Consider the following 18,722-nt stretch of genomic DNA (forward strand, 5'->3'; position numbering starts at 1 on the left):
GAGTCAATGATGACTCCAAGTTCCTTTTCTGCCTCTGTACTGACAAGAATGGAGTTCCCCAACCTGTAGGTATGGTGCTGGTTGTTCTTCCCCAGGTGCATCACTTTGCACTTGTTGGTGTTGAATCCCATCCTATTCTCATCTGCCCACCCTGTAACCTGTCTAGGTCTGATTGTAGCCTATTCCTCCCTTCTAGCATGCCCACATCTCCCCACATCTTAGTGTCATCAGCAAATTTGAACAGGGTGCTTTTTACCCACTCATCCAAATCACTGATGAAGATGTTGAACAGTGCGGGCCCGAGGACCGAGCCCTGCGGGACCCCACTGCCCACATCCCTCCAAGTCGAAAATGACCCATCCACTATCATAGTGAAATAACAGGCTAGGAACTATTTAGAAAACCTGGACATATATAAATCTATGGGGCCTGACGGGATGCACCTAAGGGTGCTAAGGAAGTTGACTGATTTGATTGTAGAGCTGCTGACCATCATCTTTGAAAACTCATGGCAATTAGGAGAGGTCCTGGATGTTTGGAAAAGGGCAAACATAGTAAGAAAGGGAAAAAGGAGGATCCACGGAACTGCAGATGAGTCAGCCTCACCTCAGTTTCTGGAAAAATCATGGAGTAGATTCTCAAGGAATCCTTTTCTAAGCACTCAGGAGATAAGAAGCTGATTAGGAACACTCAACATGGATTCACTAGGGACAAGTCATGCTTGACCAACCTGGTTGCCTTCTATGATGAGATGACTGCCTCTGTGGGTTCAGGGAGAGCAGTGGATGTGGTATACTTTGATTTTAGCAAAGCTTTTGATATGGTCTCCCACAACATTCTCGCAGGCAAGCTAAGGAAGTATGGGCTGGATGAATGGGCTGTAAGGTGGATAGAAAACTGGCTGCAGCATCAGGCTCAGAGGGTTGTAACCAATGGCTCAATGTCTAGTTGAAAGCTGGTATCAAGTGGAGTGCCCCAGGGATCGGCCCTGGGGCTGGTTTTGTTTAGTGTCTTCATTAGTCATGGGGCACATGACTTCTGAGAAGAGGCAGGTTCTTTTCTGCAGAGCTGCTGCCCAATTATAGTGGGAAATAAGTTGAATATGAGCCAACACTGTGGTGGCAGATGACAGAACAAGGAGAAATGGTCTCAAGTTGCAGCAAGGGAAGTTGAGGTTAGCTATTAGGAAGAATTTTCTCACTAGAAGGGTAGTAAAACATTGGAACAGGTTTGGAGGTTTTTAAGATCTGGCTAGACAAAGCTTTGGCTGGGATGATCTAGTTAGGGCTGGTCCTGCTTTGAGCAGGGAATTGGACAAGACGACCTGCTGAGGTCCCTTCTGTAGCAGGGCACTGGGTATGCTTGCTCCTTTAAGGGAGCTAGCAACCTGTGAGGTTGCTTGCTGGTGGGGAAGGGAACTAATGAGACACATGACTGAAAAAGAGCTTGGGCTGGAGCTATATAAGCCCAGAGCCTTAGCTGGCCAGGGGCTTCTCTTCCTGGCAGCTGCAGGGAAAGGAGCTCCTGCTTAGGAGAGCCACCCAGGGATGTTTGACTGCCTGCTTTGCTGCCTACAGGAGTAGTGAGGTTCAGGGAGCTCAAGGTACCCAGGCTAGGAAGCATGCCTCTACTCTTCAGCTGCCCCTTGGAGAGTAGAGAGTAAAGGCATACCTCTACTCTGGCTATGCCTGGTTCAACCTGTTCTGCCCTCTGAGCTCAGCCCACCCCTGTGTCCTTCATAAGGTATGAGGGTTAGATGGTCTTCCAAGCTTTAATGCTGGTCCTGTTCCCACCACCACTTCTCCCCTTCCTGCCTGCCACTGCTTCCCCCGCCCCCCTAGTCACCTGCTGCTGCTTTCTTCACCCCTTGCCTGCCCACTGCTCCAGTGTGTGGTCCCTGGCTGGCTCCTGCTGCACTGTGTGGTCCCAGCCACACAGCCAGGAACCATGTGCTGCTGGAGACAGCCCGGCCTGGCTGGCACTGCACAAAGCCAGCTGGGAATCACATGGGCTGGGCCAGCTCCTGCTATACTGGCAGGAAAAGGGGGGAACTGGCCCAGCTCCATAGGGCCCCTGCAAGCCTGGGCTCCATGCTCCTACCACCCCACCCTGGTCCCCCACCAACACAGGCTCTGTGCTCCTACCTCGCACTTCAGCCCAGCTGTTGCTGTGCTCCTGCCTACCTGCTTGCTGTTACTCCCCACCCCCGCCTGCTGCTGCTGCTGCTACTGCTGCTGCCACCACCACCGTTTCTGCACCTTCCCACTGCTTCTCCCCTCCCCCCACCTCCCTCCCCGGCACTCCGACTTTGCATTCTTAGGGGAGGAAGGTGGGAAACAGCCCCAGGCATCGCCAACACAGAAGCCTTTGCTAGGCAGAGGCTTTCAGGTGTGTGTGGTGGGGCGGATCTATCGGGCCTTGCTGCTGCTGCCCCTGGGTCCTGCCACTGGCTTCTCCTAGGTCCTACCACTGCTGGCACCTCATCAGCTTAGACAGGCAGCTAGGAACACATAATAATTAATTTTATAAATTTTTTAGGGGCCCTGAAGCCTGGATAGAATGGCCCTGCAGGCTGCATTTTTCCCACCCCTGACCTAGACCCAATTGTTCAACATACTGGCTTCAGTCCTTGAGTAGCTTCTGCCTCTGACTTCTTTGGTTGCTGCCGAGGTACCCTTGCCTACATACTCAGCCCTTTGGGCTCCGTTTTGACCTTGGTTTGCTTCCCAACTTCTGATTTATAGTAAACCCTTTGGCCTGGTGTTTGAACTCTGGTTTGACCTCAGTTTGCTTCCTGAAACCTGATCCTGGTTAGTCCCCTGGCTTGCCACGTGGCTTCTGGCTCCTGGCTCCTGGCTTGTTACTCAGATCTGTCCTTTGTTTTGCCATGCTGCAGGTTACCTCAGGAATCCCTGATCCACCTAGGTCTGATGCCTCTGTGGACCATTACAAGCTCAAGCACAGCATTCAAAATTTGACCATGTAAAAGGCAATGATCTTCAGTGCAAAAGAAGAGTTGCTGATTTTCTCTTTCTCCTTGTAAAAATAGCAAACACCCATTAACTGACCTTATTTTTAATAAAATTCATAACTTTCACAGCCACATCAAGAACCCTCCTTGGTTCTGCCAACATCCATGAGGCCATGAGACAAGGAAGTGAAGCTGTTAGCAGCAGAATCACTGAAGGGGAAAGGAAGGTATCTTGCAGCCTGATTGTGTGATCAATACAAGCAAATTATGTTATCAAACTCACTTTCTTGTGAGGGGAAACCTAAGGAACAAGAAGCAGTTTATCACACAGTAAATCTTTCCAAGCTGGATACTCACCAGCCTGCCCTGCTGTGTTTGGATCCATTCACTCTGGGCTTATATGCTTTTAAACTTCCCTTTTCTTGAGAAAGCCACATCCCTGTCCCTTTCCTTCTCTTCTCTGGAATCCTTTCTGGACACAGGCTCTTTCTGTCACCCTCTTTCCGGCTCTCTGGGACAAATATGGATTCTGCAGATTTCTCAGTAGCTTAACTACACCTTTTCCTGGTACTCCAACCATGTAGCCACCATGTGGGTTTACACATCTCTTCTTTTCTTCAGAAACGTTGCTATTTAAAGCAGAAGCACAGATTTCATCATGAGTTCAAACCCCCTTCATTACTTTTGTTGCAACAAGAAACACATAGACCTAGGGAAAATAATAACCATCTATCCGTGTTTCCCTATATTCCCTGCATGTCATCTCTGAATCATGAAGTCTGTCACTCTTGAGTACAGCAGTAAAGCTGGACCTCTCTGCTATGAATCCCTTCTGTTTTTCTTCCTAGACTCAATAGTGGGCTTCCCCTTTCATCGCTCTGTCTCTCTCTCTCTCCCCCCCCTCCCCCACTTTGCCTCGTGTTTCCTAGGCTCTGGTTTCTGAGACCTAGTGTTACTACTACATTTCTTTGTTCTGCATTTAGGGAAATTCTCTTGCTTCCAGATGAAAAACTTGGCTGGATTAGTTTCCATGGGCTTTAGCTCTCCCACTGTCCTAAAATACTTCTATTGATAGGCCTGACTGACTCTATATACACTGTTATTCTATGAGAAAGCAATTCTCTAGTCCAAACAAAACTCATGAATTCCATCAACTTCTCAAATTATCACACACACCAACCAACATAACCCAGCAGGGCAAGGAGACAGGAAAAAAAATCATGCTGGGTGCCTGGCTGTAGAACAAGAACATTTCCCAGGAAAAATGCTTCATTTTGTGCCATCAGGAAAAAATGACAAATTTTATAGCCATAGAATGGCAGACTCTATGGTACTCAGACTGAGATGACCTGTGGCATTTACACCTCTCAGAGCTACTGGGTCCAGCCATTTGCAATTTAAGATGTCACTGAAATTGCAGATGTACATTCAGTTCATAGTCTTGAATTTGTCACTGCAATTATAACAGCTAAACTTTCACTTTTTAAAGGAAAGTTTAAAAAAGTTAAGCACTGGATTGCTGGTTGTGATCCTGAAACTTGAGTTAATCTTTTCAGGCCTGGGGAGCTCTTGGAATAGACAAAATGATCCTGTACAAATTCCAAATGAGGTATTCACAGCTTGTCTTTATAAAGATCTCTAATTTCAGTTAGAACACTTAGTCTTTACTTCCTTCAGAGAAATATTGTAACATGTTGTTATGTGTTGATGTTTCCTTAAAATTTGGCTATGTAAAAATAGCATGGTGGGCTTCTATTTCTGTCATGTCCTACTGACTTTTTGATCACATCAGCTTAGTCTCCAAAAAAGACAGGTTTTTTTTCCTCTGCCCTCTAGTCCTGTAAATTCACCCTGCACTCTGGCACTTGGGCCGGGTTCTTTCCAATTTATCCAGCAACTTCAGTGACCAAAGTCCTGCAGGTCCAATTATGAATCAGCTCCTCCGGTCTTCAGATTGTCCCTTCACTGACAGTTGCATTACCCCTACAAGTGCTGGGTTTTGTATTACTTGGAAGGCTTGGGCCTGAGTTTAGCCCTAAATCCACTGAATACAGGCAAGGAAGAGAATCTTAAAAGGCTTGTTTGTGGCTACTTGGTCCTCCTGTCAGGGCAAACCAGGGTTAGTTTGACTCCTGTGTCAGCGTGTCCACGCAGAGTACCCCCCCAAGCCTCTTGATTCTCGCCTGCCGTGACTTGGATCTTAATAGAAATAGGGAGGAAGGGGGTGTTATTCAAGTGAGTACCTGCGGAAAGTACCACGCTGGATCGGGGTATAATGCAGGTGCTTTTATTCAGCTTTCTTTCTATTATTTACAGGATCCCTTTGGAGGAGGAATCAGTCAAACAGACTGATTTCGGGGATCCCCCAGGCCTCCTGGCTGATCCCTGTCCACTAATACAATAGGTAAGTACCGCACAAAGTCCTGGTATCCACCGCTAATTATCTCATTCGCGGCTCGTTAGCAGCACCTTTAGTGTCTTCCGCTGGATTGGGGCCCGCTGCATGCTAGGGGTCTCCTGTCCCTGACCCTCTTCTCTTCGGGTGCGGGGTGCCAGATCCCTGTCTCCTCAGGGTCAGGTCAGGTGTTCCCTGCTCCCCTTTGCTCCCAAGTACCTTTGCCATGTCCTGGCCGGAGCCATGGCTTTTCCTGCATTGCGGATCCGCTTCTCTCCGACTCACCATCACCAGCGTGGACTACAGGTACATAGAGGAGGGGAGCAGCCGGTCCTGGAATTCCTTCGTCGTCCTTGTACGGACTCTCGCATCTAGGATCCACCCTCGGGATCCTTTGTAGCCGCGTCCTCCACGGTTTCTCCATGGATTGCAGTGCCCAAAGACAATTTCTCCTTTGCCTTCTCTCCCGCTTATCCTTCGGGCCTGGGCCTCATTGGTTCTCTGTGGGCAGGACCCACCTCCTCCCCCCAAGTTGTAATTGTCTTCAGCTGTCCACGTCTCTCTAGTAACAGGGTCTCAGTCGGGGCCTGTTACATCCTGGCATAGCTTATAATTGCTCTAACCAAGATGCTATAAGGTATAGCCATAAGGAGATGATTTGTAAGTGGGGGCTTGCAATGCTTTAGAAATAGCATATTTTCCTGGACTGCTGCTGGCATGCCCCTACTGTGGAGATCAGCAGCTTGGGAGGACTATTTATGCCCTCAAGTGATTCTCTTGAGAAATCTTCCACCTTTGTAGTCTTTTTATGTCATGAGAATGGAGCATAGCGAAGATCAGCATGTGTTGAGTGTTTTTTTACAAAGTAGATATTTGGTCCTTGTTACAGATATGCTAGTAGGGAACATATTTCTACTTTTCTGATCATTCAGAAGTGATGAACATATGCAATAAGTATGACAGGAAAAAATGCTTTGCCCAAGCTACTTCTAGACAAATCTATCAACAGCTAAATCTGGATTTCACAGATATCATTAATGTCATAATCTGAAGACAAAGACAACAAAGATACTTGGGCAAGTCTCTTTTTGACTACATTTCAGTGGCATATCCCAACTGACAAAAATACTAAGAACAAAACTTATCAAGTAAGAAAATGTTGCATTCCATGGCCTTTCCCTGAAACACTTGAAAAGGTCCATTTGAACAAACACTTTGAATCCAAGGGACAGCAGCAGCAAAATGTGGATTGAAAATGACCTCTTCCACACCTGGTAGCAATCCTTCCATTTCCAAAGTATCTAGTTTCTTTCCTCTTGGCTATCTATGCACATACATGTCCAGTCCACTTTCAACTCTTCATCTGGTATGAAGAGTTAAAACAATTACAAATCACTTACAGTAAACTTATTTTTATGACAATTATGAAAAAAATATTGATTTTAAAGTGCATGCTTACTGATCATTGAAAGATGTCAGGGCTTTTGGTCCATTTTCAGTCACCATATAGGATCCCACCAGAATGATTCTGAAATGTGTAAGCCAAAAAAATCTATGTTTTGCACTGTACAAATATGAAAAGTAATTTGGAGATATACATTCTTATATAAACTTGGTTTAATGTGGTAGGCTTGTAGGGGGGAGGGATAAGTTCAGTTATGCGCAGAAAATGCCTTCAATGCTTAGTCCAGGCCAGCTGTTACCCAGTGAGTCATGGCAGTGACTTCTTTCATTCTTTGTGAGTATTCTTATAAAAAGTTTCATTCTCCTCAGTCAGCTTGTTGCATCAGGGTTATAAGTAATTATATTAGTATTAATCTTCTGCCACTGCTTCTTTTATCATACAGATTATTATGCTATTATTAGATATTATTAGGATTAAATTTGGAATCTGTCTACATGCTATATGATAACCATGCTTGTTTGTGACGACTTTATCATCACTCTATTGAAAATGTTTGCACCAGGTTCTCTAGCATGTAGAAATGTCCTGTCATTGGGATTTCTCTGCCTTATCAACTCACCATCTCATTTTAGAAAGTTTCTTTCCCTCGTTCCAGTTTTACTACTATTATTTTTTATTTTAATTCTCCAATCTTATTTCTGAGGGTCAGATCCTAAGCAGGGAAGAATGTTTGTAACTTCCATTGAAATAAATGACTCCTAGGATTTGGTCCTATTTCTGTAAAGTATTATTGGATGGATATAGGTGGCATGAGCTATGCTGTATGGAAGAAAGTGGCATTGTGCTGTATTGTATGCAAAGTATGTATGCTTCTCAAATAAAATAACTTGCCCCTTAACCAATGTAAAATGAACCTATTGTCTGACTAACAGTATTTCGAGATTTAACAGAATATAAATCTTTTGGGGAATGTTAAGCTGGTTACATATAACTAATATGACTAAAGGCCGTCACCCTGCCTGGATTAAAGATTTAGAACAATTGTTTTTCCTGTTCTGAGGAGAGCACACAAAGAGCCATTATGACAAGAGCACAAAATCTCTGTTTATTACCACCAGGCTGACATGCTGAAAGACCTGCTCTACATGCCAGCACAAAAGCTTTGTTGCTTCAGATTGTTTGTGTATGTAAATTAAAATGGTGCATTTAATTATGCAACTGGAAGACTCTAAGCAACAAGAAAGGTGCTGATTGGATTATTTTGTGTAAAGGGACTGCTGACAAATCCTAGACAAAACCTGATATTGTTACTCTGTCCCCTGTTTTGCTACAGTGCTGTCAGAAGAGAAGCTTAATAACTCTTTAAGGGGGGTTGGGGAACCCAGTGAGAAAGGTAATAAGGCAAATAGCTAATTTTTTTTTTGGTTGCAGGATACTGTGACTTCAGTGGAAGTGTACAGCCTAAGGGAATAAGTAGGACACTACCATAATCATGACAGAAGATGCACCAATTGCATCCAGCATACCTGAGTATAATGGGAATGTACCTCCTGAAAAAACTCGGTTCCACGTCATTGATATTATTGATGAAATAGCAAAATCTGTTGGGTCAGTTCCATGTGAAAATGCAGAAACCAGTTCTGAAGCTCCACTTATAAAAGAAAATCCAGAGGACAGCACAACGTGTGAAGCTCCTGAAGGGAAGCAGCAATGTGAAGGTAAAGTCAATTGTTGCATTTTTTTAATTTGCTTGGAAAGAAAATCCTTCATTTTCAACACAGCATCATGAATAGTACTATGTATCTTAAACTTCACCCTTTTGGGTAGATATAACACTGCTGAGGAGTAATTCAGAATTGGATTCAAATTTGAACTAGGAAGGAAAGATGCATGCAGGGAAGTAAATTAAGTTGCCTGCAGCATTGCTTCAGGTATAGATAAATGATGTTAAAATATGTGGCTGAAGAGCTAAGCAGTTTTTAACTCCTACTTAGCAAAGGCAGCAGGCTATTAAAACCTAGTCTTTATCATTCTGAGCTGCATCATCAGTTGCTTTCTTACTTTCTTGTATCTTCTAAAGAAAAACAAGATGAAAACAATACAACTCTAAAGAAGAGATCAGCTGACATCCCTTCCCAGGAAGCACGAGCTGAGCAAAAGAAATCAGAGGAAGGTAATGAGAAATGTTGTGTTATATGACTTAAAGAAAATGGTTTTACAAACATTTATTTTTTCGAAGTAAAAAACTAGAAAATAAATCAAATTCATACTTCTGCACTGAGCCATAAATCACTCAAAATTTATAGAGCTTCTGAAACTTAGAAAACATCACTGGTGCTCAGGGATGTATCTTAGGAATGTGCATAAGTTCATAGCATCATAAAAAGGAGAACTGGAAGGGACCTTATAAGGTTGTTTAATTCAGACCCCTTCTCAAGGCAAGATCATCCCTGACTAAGATATCTCAGCCAAGTGTCTGGCTAACCTGCTTTTGAACATTTCCAGGTTAGACAGGCACAGTCCCCATTACTTTAGTTTTGGAATTTAAAAAGTTCCTCGGAAAAATAGGAGAGTGCTATAATCCCTGTTTCACAGAGATGAGCAAAGGCACTGAGAGGTTAATGGCTACATCCACAAAAGGGTTTAGATGCCTAACTGCTACCTATCTGACACTATAAGTGCCTAAGTCCAAAAATTACATTCTCAATATCCCCACTGCCATGGGCAGATCTAGGATTTTGAAAAGGGGGGTATAGTTGGTGTGGCACATCATCACATATTACAACATATTTTTCTCCAGTTAAACAGAAACAAGCTTTACTAATATACTAGGGATTTAGCACTGTATCATTCAGTTTGAGATCAAAGCAAAAACAAATGTAAATTTATTGGAGTATTTACTCATTTGCTAGAATATATATTAAGTTTAAAAAAAACTGAAGTGGGCAAAATAGCAAAAGATAGTGTCCCATTAGTCCTGTAGTCATTATACTTAAATGTATTCAGATCTGTAAAACAAAATCTAGTTTTATTGAGTGTCTTGACAGTGCCTCCACTATTTCACTGTCAGTCATTTCTACACCTGAATTAACACATCAGTTAAGGTTTTTAGCCAAAGCTAAAACATGCTGCAGGGCTGTGAAATAGAGGAGAGACATTACCAGAAATGACTAATTAAGAGCAAAATTGCAGAAGAAAGGATAGTTTAAATAGTGGACCATCAAGACCATTAAAAAGGAAAAAGGGTTGTTAAGACCTCTGGAGTGAAGAAAGATTTGCAGGAAGTAGGTTGATTAAGTGAGTCATGAAGTCAGTTGACTCCCTCACTGCTGCCTGAATAGAAATGCCACTGCCAGGCAGTTGCTTTTAAAGTTTGGGTGGAGCAAGTATCAGAGAAGGGGAGAGGGTTCAACTACACCACTCCCCTCCTCCCCCACTTTTGATCTCCCCACCTTTTTGGTGCTGCATAAGACTAAAGCGTCTAACTTGCTTTAGCACCTGGATCGGCTAGTAAAATTTCCTAGGGCACATTTACACGTGCACTTTAATGAGCAGTAGCCTATTTTACTGCACATTAAAGTGTCATGTGAAAAATCATGTAATTACACTAATGCATAGTAAAATGTGACTACTGCACATTAAGTGTCACTTTAAAAATGTGCACATTCGTTACTGCACAGTAGGGCAGCCTAATGCACATTTCTTTAGTACCTCCTATTGGAAGTACTAAATTTAATGCACATAAAAAAGCACCTTAATGCACCTGTAGACATGCCTCCAGGCATCCAAATGACTACTTATACTTTGTATAAAACACTTAAATATATGTTGGAATAGGTACCAGAACCCTGGTCTCCATCAAGGTGAGCATTTTTACTATAAAGTTATAAAGTTACATATACTCTCTCTGACCCAATAAATATATTATTATTTTATGCAAAATAAAACCTTCAGGATGAAGGATTCAAAATTCTCACTCCAAACTATATGATAGTCAACTGATTATAGCATTCACCTGGGAAGTAGGTTCTCAGACAGAGAAGGAAATTTAATTCAGATCTCCCACAAGTTGGGTGAGTGCTCTAATCATTGGGCTATTGGCTAAAAGAGAACCGCTGCTTCCTTTTCCTTAAGAGAGGCTTCTAACTCCCTGGCCACATCCTCATATGTAGGTATGTGTGGTTTGTGATGCCATAAACCACATGCATGGAACATTAAAACGCTTCCTCCACTGCAAATTAACAGTGAAGGTGCAAAGTTTGATATTGGGATTTCCCAGTAGAAAAAAAAAAACCCAGGAAAAGAAATTGGCATGGCGCATGCTACAATAGTGTTTACCGGAAGAAGCAGAGGCTTTGTCCTCCAGAGAGATGATCTCTCTATTTGTGTCCGGATTGCTCCAGTATGCTGGAAGCTGGGAGGAGCTGGGTAAGGGCAGTTTGCCCAAAGTGGGACACGGTGTCCTGCAACAAAGTGCACATGCTGGAGTATTCACTGTCACACAAAGTAGCGACACAAATTTGTGCCACTGCAAGCACACAACCCTGCACATCTGGGGCTTTAGCCACACTTCTCATCTCAGCATTTCCTATTTCCAGGTAGCAGTACTTTCAAACCTACCAAATATTGTGGGCTGGCTGTAACTGAAACCAGAAACAGTGTAGCTGCATCTGCAAGTTGGTTAGAGCAGGCTAGTCAGAACTTCTGAGTGCGAATTAGCTTGTCTCTATGCTTGTTAACCTTCCTCTATGCCATGTTCACTCACCATGTAGACAGGGCTTTAACTCCCCTCATACATTGTATAAGGAAGCTCAGTGCAAAATTTAAGGCTGTTAAGTCCACAATGTGGCAAAGCAATGTGTGCACTGTATTATGCTCAGTATTGCTTAGTATTGCCACACTTAAGTCATTTTGGGGATTCCTTATGAGTTGCTCAAACTCATAGAGGAAATTTGGGACACAGCAGCAGCTGGACACAGGTTTCACAAGGCCTATGATGGTGTCCTAACCACTACAGGATCCTTCCTCTATTACAGATACAGTAGTTAGTTTAAATGATTAGAGCTAGACTTGCTATAATTACTTTTATTTTCATTTATAAGTCCATCAAACTATAGAACAATTTATTTGAATTACTGTAGCCACCTGAACATATGAAAATACTAACCACCCTCTCAAACACAGTATAGAAAGAGATATTTAAATAAAATGCAGAGTAAGAACTCTGAAATGCTTTTCATGGTTAAAGCAAGGTTAAAGTAATTTGAACATAGTAAATTACCACATGGATCCTTGACTGATAGGCACAGAAGAGCTATATAAATGTTGTCAATTATAGTAGACAGAATCTGAAGTTAATTACACTTGTTTTGATTAATACATTAGTACAAATAAACATTTATCAGTGGCTAAATAATGTGTCATGGAGGCTACATAGAGTTTTAGAAGGTGAATCATGATGGAGGCTTTTCCTATTTAAGGTGACAACTATATTAAAACTGTTGCCTTTTAAGTTCACAGTATAACCTATTAAGTAATCTTTCACAGCTCCCCACCCAACTGTCAGCAACAAGCACTCTATCTCTAAATTGCAGATAGCATTTTAGTACTTAACCAATTCAGTCTAATTAATATTTAGGACCCCCACAGGCAAAATGTTGAATTAGACCATTTGTTGCAAGTCCAGCATCACTAAAGTAGTGAAGTGCCAAATAGGACAAATATGAGATACCCAGGTAAGTGCAGTCTACCACCTTTGAACAAGAGAAGCCAGTGTACAATATGTCCCCTGGGAATTCATAATGAACAAATATGCTCCCTGTGATTAATCTAAGTGGTGACTGGATATCACTGTTGTACTATAAAAATTTTGGGAGAGAGGGGTGAGATATTGGGAAATTAGTGCAATAGGTCTTTTCTCTCTCCTCCTCTCTTTGTGTACTTTATTCCCATGGTCTCCCCCAAATTCTGGTTCCCAAAGAGGGCTCAGAAAAGTCAATGATAAATTCATTTCAGTAACAACAGGCTTGCATCCTAAATGTGCCACTTTCACCTACTCTTACTGAATTAGATATTTTCACAGCTCACTTCAAAGGAAAGAACACTTTAATCAGGCTGTTGAATTTCTCCTTTTCCCGATGCATTCATAACACTCCTTTAGTCTGTGTTTAGTTTGAACTCTCTTTTAGTCATTCACTGAGAACCCCAGGCTACTTTCCTGGCAGTTATGGAAGTCTCCTGAATAAGTCTGTTTTGCACATATGTCAGCATTTCTTATTGTCATATTTATCCATGGTAAGAATTTCAATTCAGGTTTTGTTTTGTTTAGCTTTTAATGGAAAAATACTTTCCTGCTTGTTTTGCTAGAAATAGCAAATTCTGACTTCCTTTTTTTTTGTTGAGGAACCAATCTTTTTGAAGGATCATGATGGTCATATATGTTATTTATCCATGTTCTTTAGTACCAGTACATTTCTACTGTGGTGGGGCTAGATCCAAAACAATAACGAAAAAAAAGATTAATGCAACTGTCATGGGACTTGGATAGACTTTAGATGCCCAAGCCCAACATTGGCATTCAAAACACCTTTATGCAGGGGCTGTCTAACCCTAGGAGCACCTAAAACTCATTAGATGCCTCCCTAATTAGTTGTGCAGTTCTCTGGCACTTACAGTTCTGGCTCTTCATATAAATAGATTTGCCCTACCCCAACAGGCTAGACATCTAGCTCCTACCTAAATCCAATCAGGACACAGAAATTGGGTGGAACAGTGCCAAAGTCCTCACAGGAGTCTGGTTTAGTAGGTGTGCATGGAGCACACTGAGCACACGCTGACAGGACAGAAGGTCCTTATGACATGCATAATTCCTAAAATACAGTAGGGGTAGTGCTGCCTACCATATGATAGACTTATGGTTAGAGCATTCACTGAAGAAATGGAAAACCTCCTCAGCTCCAAGAGATTTAAGCTCATATGTCCCACGTCCCAAGAAAGTACCTTAACCAGAAGGCTATAAGCCAGGTGTGGTACTGGTGGCCTCCCCAATTCCCATTATTATTTATGCATTTTCCTTAAATATCCATTGGTAAAAAGCTGGAAATAATCACAGGAGCTGGGAGTGAAACCAAGGTCTCCCTCAACTCTAACTGCTAGGTTACAAAGTCAGGATTTTAGGCTCTCTCATATTGCCTCCATTAATCTTTTATTCCTTCCTGAACAGACACCCAGCTTCAAAAGGAAGGATAGAGCATGTCCATTCCCTCAGCCAAGCTGGTATTCTGAAAGTTAGGACACTTTCCTGAGAGGTGGGAGAAATGGGCTTAAATGCTCTGGCTATGGACAGACATTGCACATAAACCAGTTTAAGCGATCATAAACTGGTTAAAGCCTGTAATAGAACAAAAATACAGTGCACATAAACCAGTTTCAAAATGGCTGAAACTGATTTAAGATAAACCTGGTTGAATGTAGTTTCAGACTTAACTGATTTGGATCAAACCAGTTTAAGGAACTTTTTATAGATTCATAGATGCTAGGGTCGGAAGGGACCTCAACAGATTATCGAGTCCAACCCCCTGCCTAGGCAGGAAAGAGTGCTGGGGTCAGATGACCCCAGCCAGATGCCTATCCATCCTTCTCTTAAAGATCCCCAAGGTGGGAGAGAGCACCACCAACCTTGGAAGCTCATTCCAAATTTTGTCCACCCTTACCATGAAGAAGTTTTTCCTGATATCTAGCCTAAATCTGCTCTCTGTCAGCCAAACCAGTAGCCTCAGTCCCAGACCCCTTCCTGGTTCAAGTTAAATCACAGTCCCCCAGCATCCCAGGTTGCTTTGCAGCCCTGGGCTGGACTGTGCTATCTGCTCCAGAGAGCAGTGTTGGCCCTGCCCCTCTGTTCTCTAGCCAGAGCAGTGAGGGATGGCTGACAAGGGGGTTGGGGTGGAAAACCCAGTTGGGGACCACAGCTGGGTTTGCCTGTGCGGCGCAGGGGCTGAGAGGAGCCCCTGCCAGATTTTTCTCCACTGGAGTGGGGGTGGGGCTGTGGGCAGGCAGATCAGGCAGAGCGGAGGGAAGGAGGTTTAAACCCTCTGTTCCACTGCCATGGGAACCTAGCCTGGATCTGCTTGGCAGGGGGTTGCCAGGAGACCAGCAGACTCCACCCCCTCCCACCTCTGGCAGACTGAGGCCAGCAGTTGATAAGGAGTAATTTTCCCTCAGCTCCTCCAGGCCATGGGGGAGGGGAAAGAGGCTGGGGAACCAGGGCTGGAGGGACTGGTCCCCTACCATCTGGGAGCACAGGGCCAAGCCCTTCAGGACCAGATTGAGAGGTGGGAGGTGTTGTTAAAGACCTAGCACAATCATCACATGTATGTGCTAGAGACAGAGCTGAGGGAACAGGAGAGGGTCCCAGACTGCTTGGGCTGGTGACACCAAAGAAGCAGAGAACTACATTTACATTATAAAGCAGAACCTGTAAAAGGTGGGAGACTGGAATACGTAAGAAGAGACAAAAGACCTGCCTGCCATCTGATAATCCCAGGTAAATTGTCTGCATTTTACTAGCTACAGTCTATCACCAGTTCAATATTCCCCTTTCCGACCCCCCACCCCCACCTACCTGTCTCACACCTATTGTCTCCCATTTCCTCTGATCTTCACTGCCATGCACTTGCATTTTCATAAATCTGCATTTTGCATATTGGCTTCCATTCCAGCCAGAAGAGCACATAAACACCAGCAGATTGTCCCTATGCCTGAAGAAGGGTGTTTGTTCCTGAAAGCTTGCAAAGAACAATTTTCTCAACTATTTAGTTGCTCTAATAAAAGATATCACATCTACCCAAAGACCATTGTCTGCAAAAGACACTGAATGCAGAGAGACCTGCCAAAGCTGCTATAGGTGACAAGCATACTAATGTCAAGGCAACCAAGGGGGAGAAGGGGTGCACCTGTAAAGACTCAAGTAGAGATGAGCCTGTGGCTCCACTTCAACACCTAAAACCACCTGCTGATTCCCCAAGAAAGACTTTCTGAATACCTGGCTGTAAGGAGATCTGTGCCCTCAGGATTATATAAGACTTATGCAAGGCTTTCTCTTGTCTTTTTGGTTTCTTACATTCCATTTTAAGTTAGACTAAGCTGTGTGCACTCTCACTGTGTTGTACTGTGATGTATCTTAGCTTAGGCAAAGATTTTTGGTTGTTGTTTGTTGCATGCTTGAGGTTGCAAATTGCTGTGTTCAATATGTGCTGGCTTCAGAGAAAGGACTATTTATGAATTCAATGCCACTACTTTTTTCCTCTACCCACCTCCTATTCAGGCTGGCAGGGGCTGCCCACCTCCCCCTTCCAGCAGGGAGTGGGGGACAGGGGGCAGAAGCCTGGAAGGCCCTGCTGCCCCTCCCAGCCAGACCTGGGCTGGGGTCCTGTGTGGGTCAGGGAAGGGATTTAAACCTCCACCCTCCTGGGCCCTGGCCATGCCCCCTCCGCTTGAGTAGAGAGGGGGGAAAAGTCTTGGAGCATCTGTCCCTTCCCTTTGGGAGTGGGTGTCAGGCTGGGAGGCATGCTCTAGCACCCCCTGGCTTATGGCCTGAGCCACTGCAGGCATGTGGCTGCATTTCCTGAATCAAAAGTGAATGTCTGTTCACTTACCTCTCACTTTAATCTCTTCAGCTTACAGTAACCTGCAAAGACTGAACTGATTCAGCCTCAGGCTTTATGATTGTGTATACTTAGTTTCTAAGGTAGAAGAAGACCATAAAACCCAAGATTCTTGCTCCCTGGCTGGGGGTGATAGTAGATTGTAGCACTACCTTGCTCTCCATTAGTGGCCATGTCCTAAAAGTCAGCTGCGAGCTTTGCTTGTTTTTCACTGATTCCAAGTCTCCCCACTCCCAGGAGAGAGCCCGAATCACCAGGCTATGAAGACCTTTGCAGACTGGAATAGCTTCAACAGGAGGCTCTGTTCAGAAGAAGTCCTACCCCAGAATTATCTAGAACTGAGTGGCTGGAGCACTCACCTCAGAAGTGGGAGTTGCAGAGGCAACAAGAAACAAACCTGTGTGTTACCTCCTGAGTGAATGCCCTAACTAGTGGGCTATTGAGTAGAAAGCACAACAGGGCTTTGTGAAAAAAGATTAGCACTGAGGCCTAATGACAGATTAGGATTCATTATTATGTCCTTGAAAGGAGTGAAGTTTAAGCCATCTCTCTCTCCTTAGCATTCTCTACTGCTTAGCTTAGGCAACTCAGCAGTCTGGCTTTTCTTAGGTTTCTAATTCTACCCACACATGCATAGGGTGCGTCTATAGCACACACTTATTGTGCCATGGAAAAACCACTGCTAACCAGCTGCATTGTTCTGCATGTGGCTGGACTGGAAACAGTGCTGCCAGCATGCTCTTTAGCTGGCCTGCCTGCAAGGGTGCATGAATTTGACTATTCTGTTTCCAACTCAGTAAGTGACATGGACAAAACAGCACTGCATGTTAGAGGGTTGCCTGGCTTGTGGTGTAGATATGCCTATGGAGAGCACAGGCACCTCATGCAGGAATGCTGATTTCAGCAGATGACAAATTATCTACAAGTTTGGCACTGTGACATGCACGATCTTTAATGAATCTAGCCTGAAGTGACTTGGACAAGTTCACACATTTAGTTGAAAAGCTGGGAGTAGAATCATCAATCTCTTAGTTCCTTACACCAGGGTAGCATATTACCAATGCTACTACCTTGTAATGTTGAAACCTGGGCTGCAGCTCTTCGACTCATCAACAGAGGGATGAGGACATCGACTTCCTTCCCTAACTTGGAAAGAAATGTGTGAAGTTCATTATTCTACTCCTGATTATCTGTGAAACCAACAGCTGAGGTTTCAGTTTCCTGTCACCAATCTAGGTCCTTTAACAATCTTGCTAACAGTTAAAAAATACTGGTGTCAGGGGAAGATGGAAGAAATTAATACTATGAGCTCATAGGGTGAGGTGATCTTTTACAGTCTTCTACAAGTACAATGATGATATTTGCTGTGCAATTCCACTTTGTTTTAATTTCTCACTATCTATTGCCATCTGATTCAAACATAGTGCATGAATTATGTTTTCCAGGAGCTGTCAATGGTAGAGTTCAACTTTAACTGTGAACTATAATGCATAGGTGAATTCAATCTGGGCTTCTGCTCTGAATACTTGTCTAACTAGGCTGTGGGTGTATTCTGCTCATAAGTAACTTTTAAACTGACGTTCTCTTTATTTGGCTTCTGTAAACCCGTATTCTGCTCCTTCCCCACTCCCAGTAACCCTTTAGCTACTCACTGAAGATATCCCAGAAAGCATCATTATGTAGCATTAAAACACCAGCATTTCCTAGCAGATAATACACATTCACCACATAGCTTCATAATCTAATTTTAGAGGAAAAGTGTTATAACTTCACCTCAGAAACCACTGTGTGGTAATTGCTGGCAAATGCTGACTTTTTAATTGTGGCCATTGGAGGATGAAGATTTCAGAGGAAAAAAAATGAATGTTAATTAAAACTTTGCTGAATGCCCCTCAAAGCCAGGTTATTGGGGACATTTCAGCACACAGTGCTTAATTCATTTTTAATTTTAGCTTGAGGCTCAGGTTGAATGAATGAAGGCTAAGCTGAATTACTGAACAGCTCACGACAACTTGAGACTCATTTGCCCTTCTTTTTTAAATCAATTTTCTCCCCTTGTAGGTATAAGAATCACAGACTTTGGCAATAATCATTTTTCAGAGGAAAAATTAATGAACATATTATAATGTTCTGTATCTCAAATATCAGCAAAATGTCCCAAAATTGATAGTCATTTGACTTCTTCCACAGGAAGTTCCATTGCAGTAGGTCTAGGAATCAGCTAGGTGGCAGAACTGGATGGTCTAAATGACCTAATAGAGCTTCACTATTGATTTTTACTGATTCTTT

General features: G+C 43.3%; 1 protein-coding gene across 1 annotated transcript in view; it reads left to right on the plus strand.

The window, feature by feature from the left end:
* Positions 1-8,071: 8,071 nt before the first annotated feature.
* The window catches only part of ERMN (ermin), a 24,273-nt gene continuing 13,622 nt past the window's right edge, over positions 8,072-18,722 (plus strand). Inside the window, exons 1-2 of the mRNA XM_019522384.1 lie at positions 8,072-8,489; positions 8,852-8,944. Of these exons, the coding sequence (XP_019377929.1) occupies positions 8,264-8,489; positions 8,852-8,944 (319 nt within the window). The 5' untranslated portion in view covers positions 8,072-8,263. The remainder of the gene's footprint in view (positions 8,490-8,851; positions 8,945-18,722) is intronic.

Source organism: Gavialis gangeticus, unplaced genomic scaffold (genome assembly GCF_001723915.1).
Source record: "Gavialis gangeticus isolate Ggan-Ray unplaced genomic scaffold, GavGan_comp1, whole genome shotgun sequence".
Taxonomy (NCBI): Eukaryota; Metazoa; Chordata; order Crocodylia; family Gavialidae; genus Gavialis; species Gavialis gangeticus.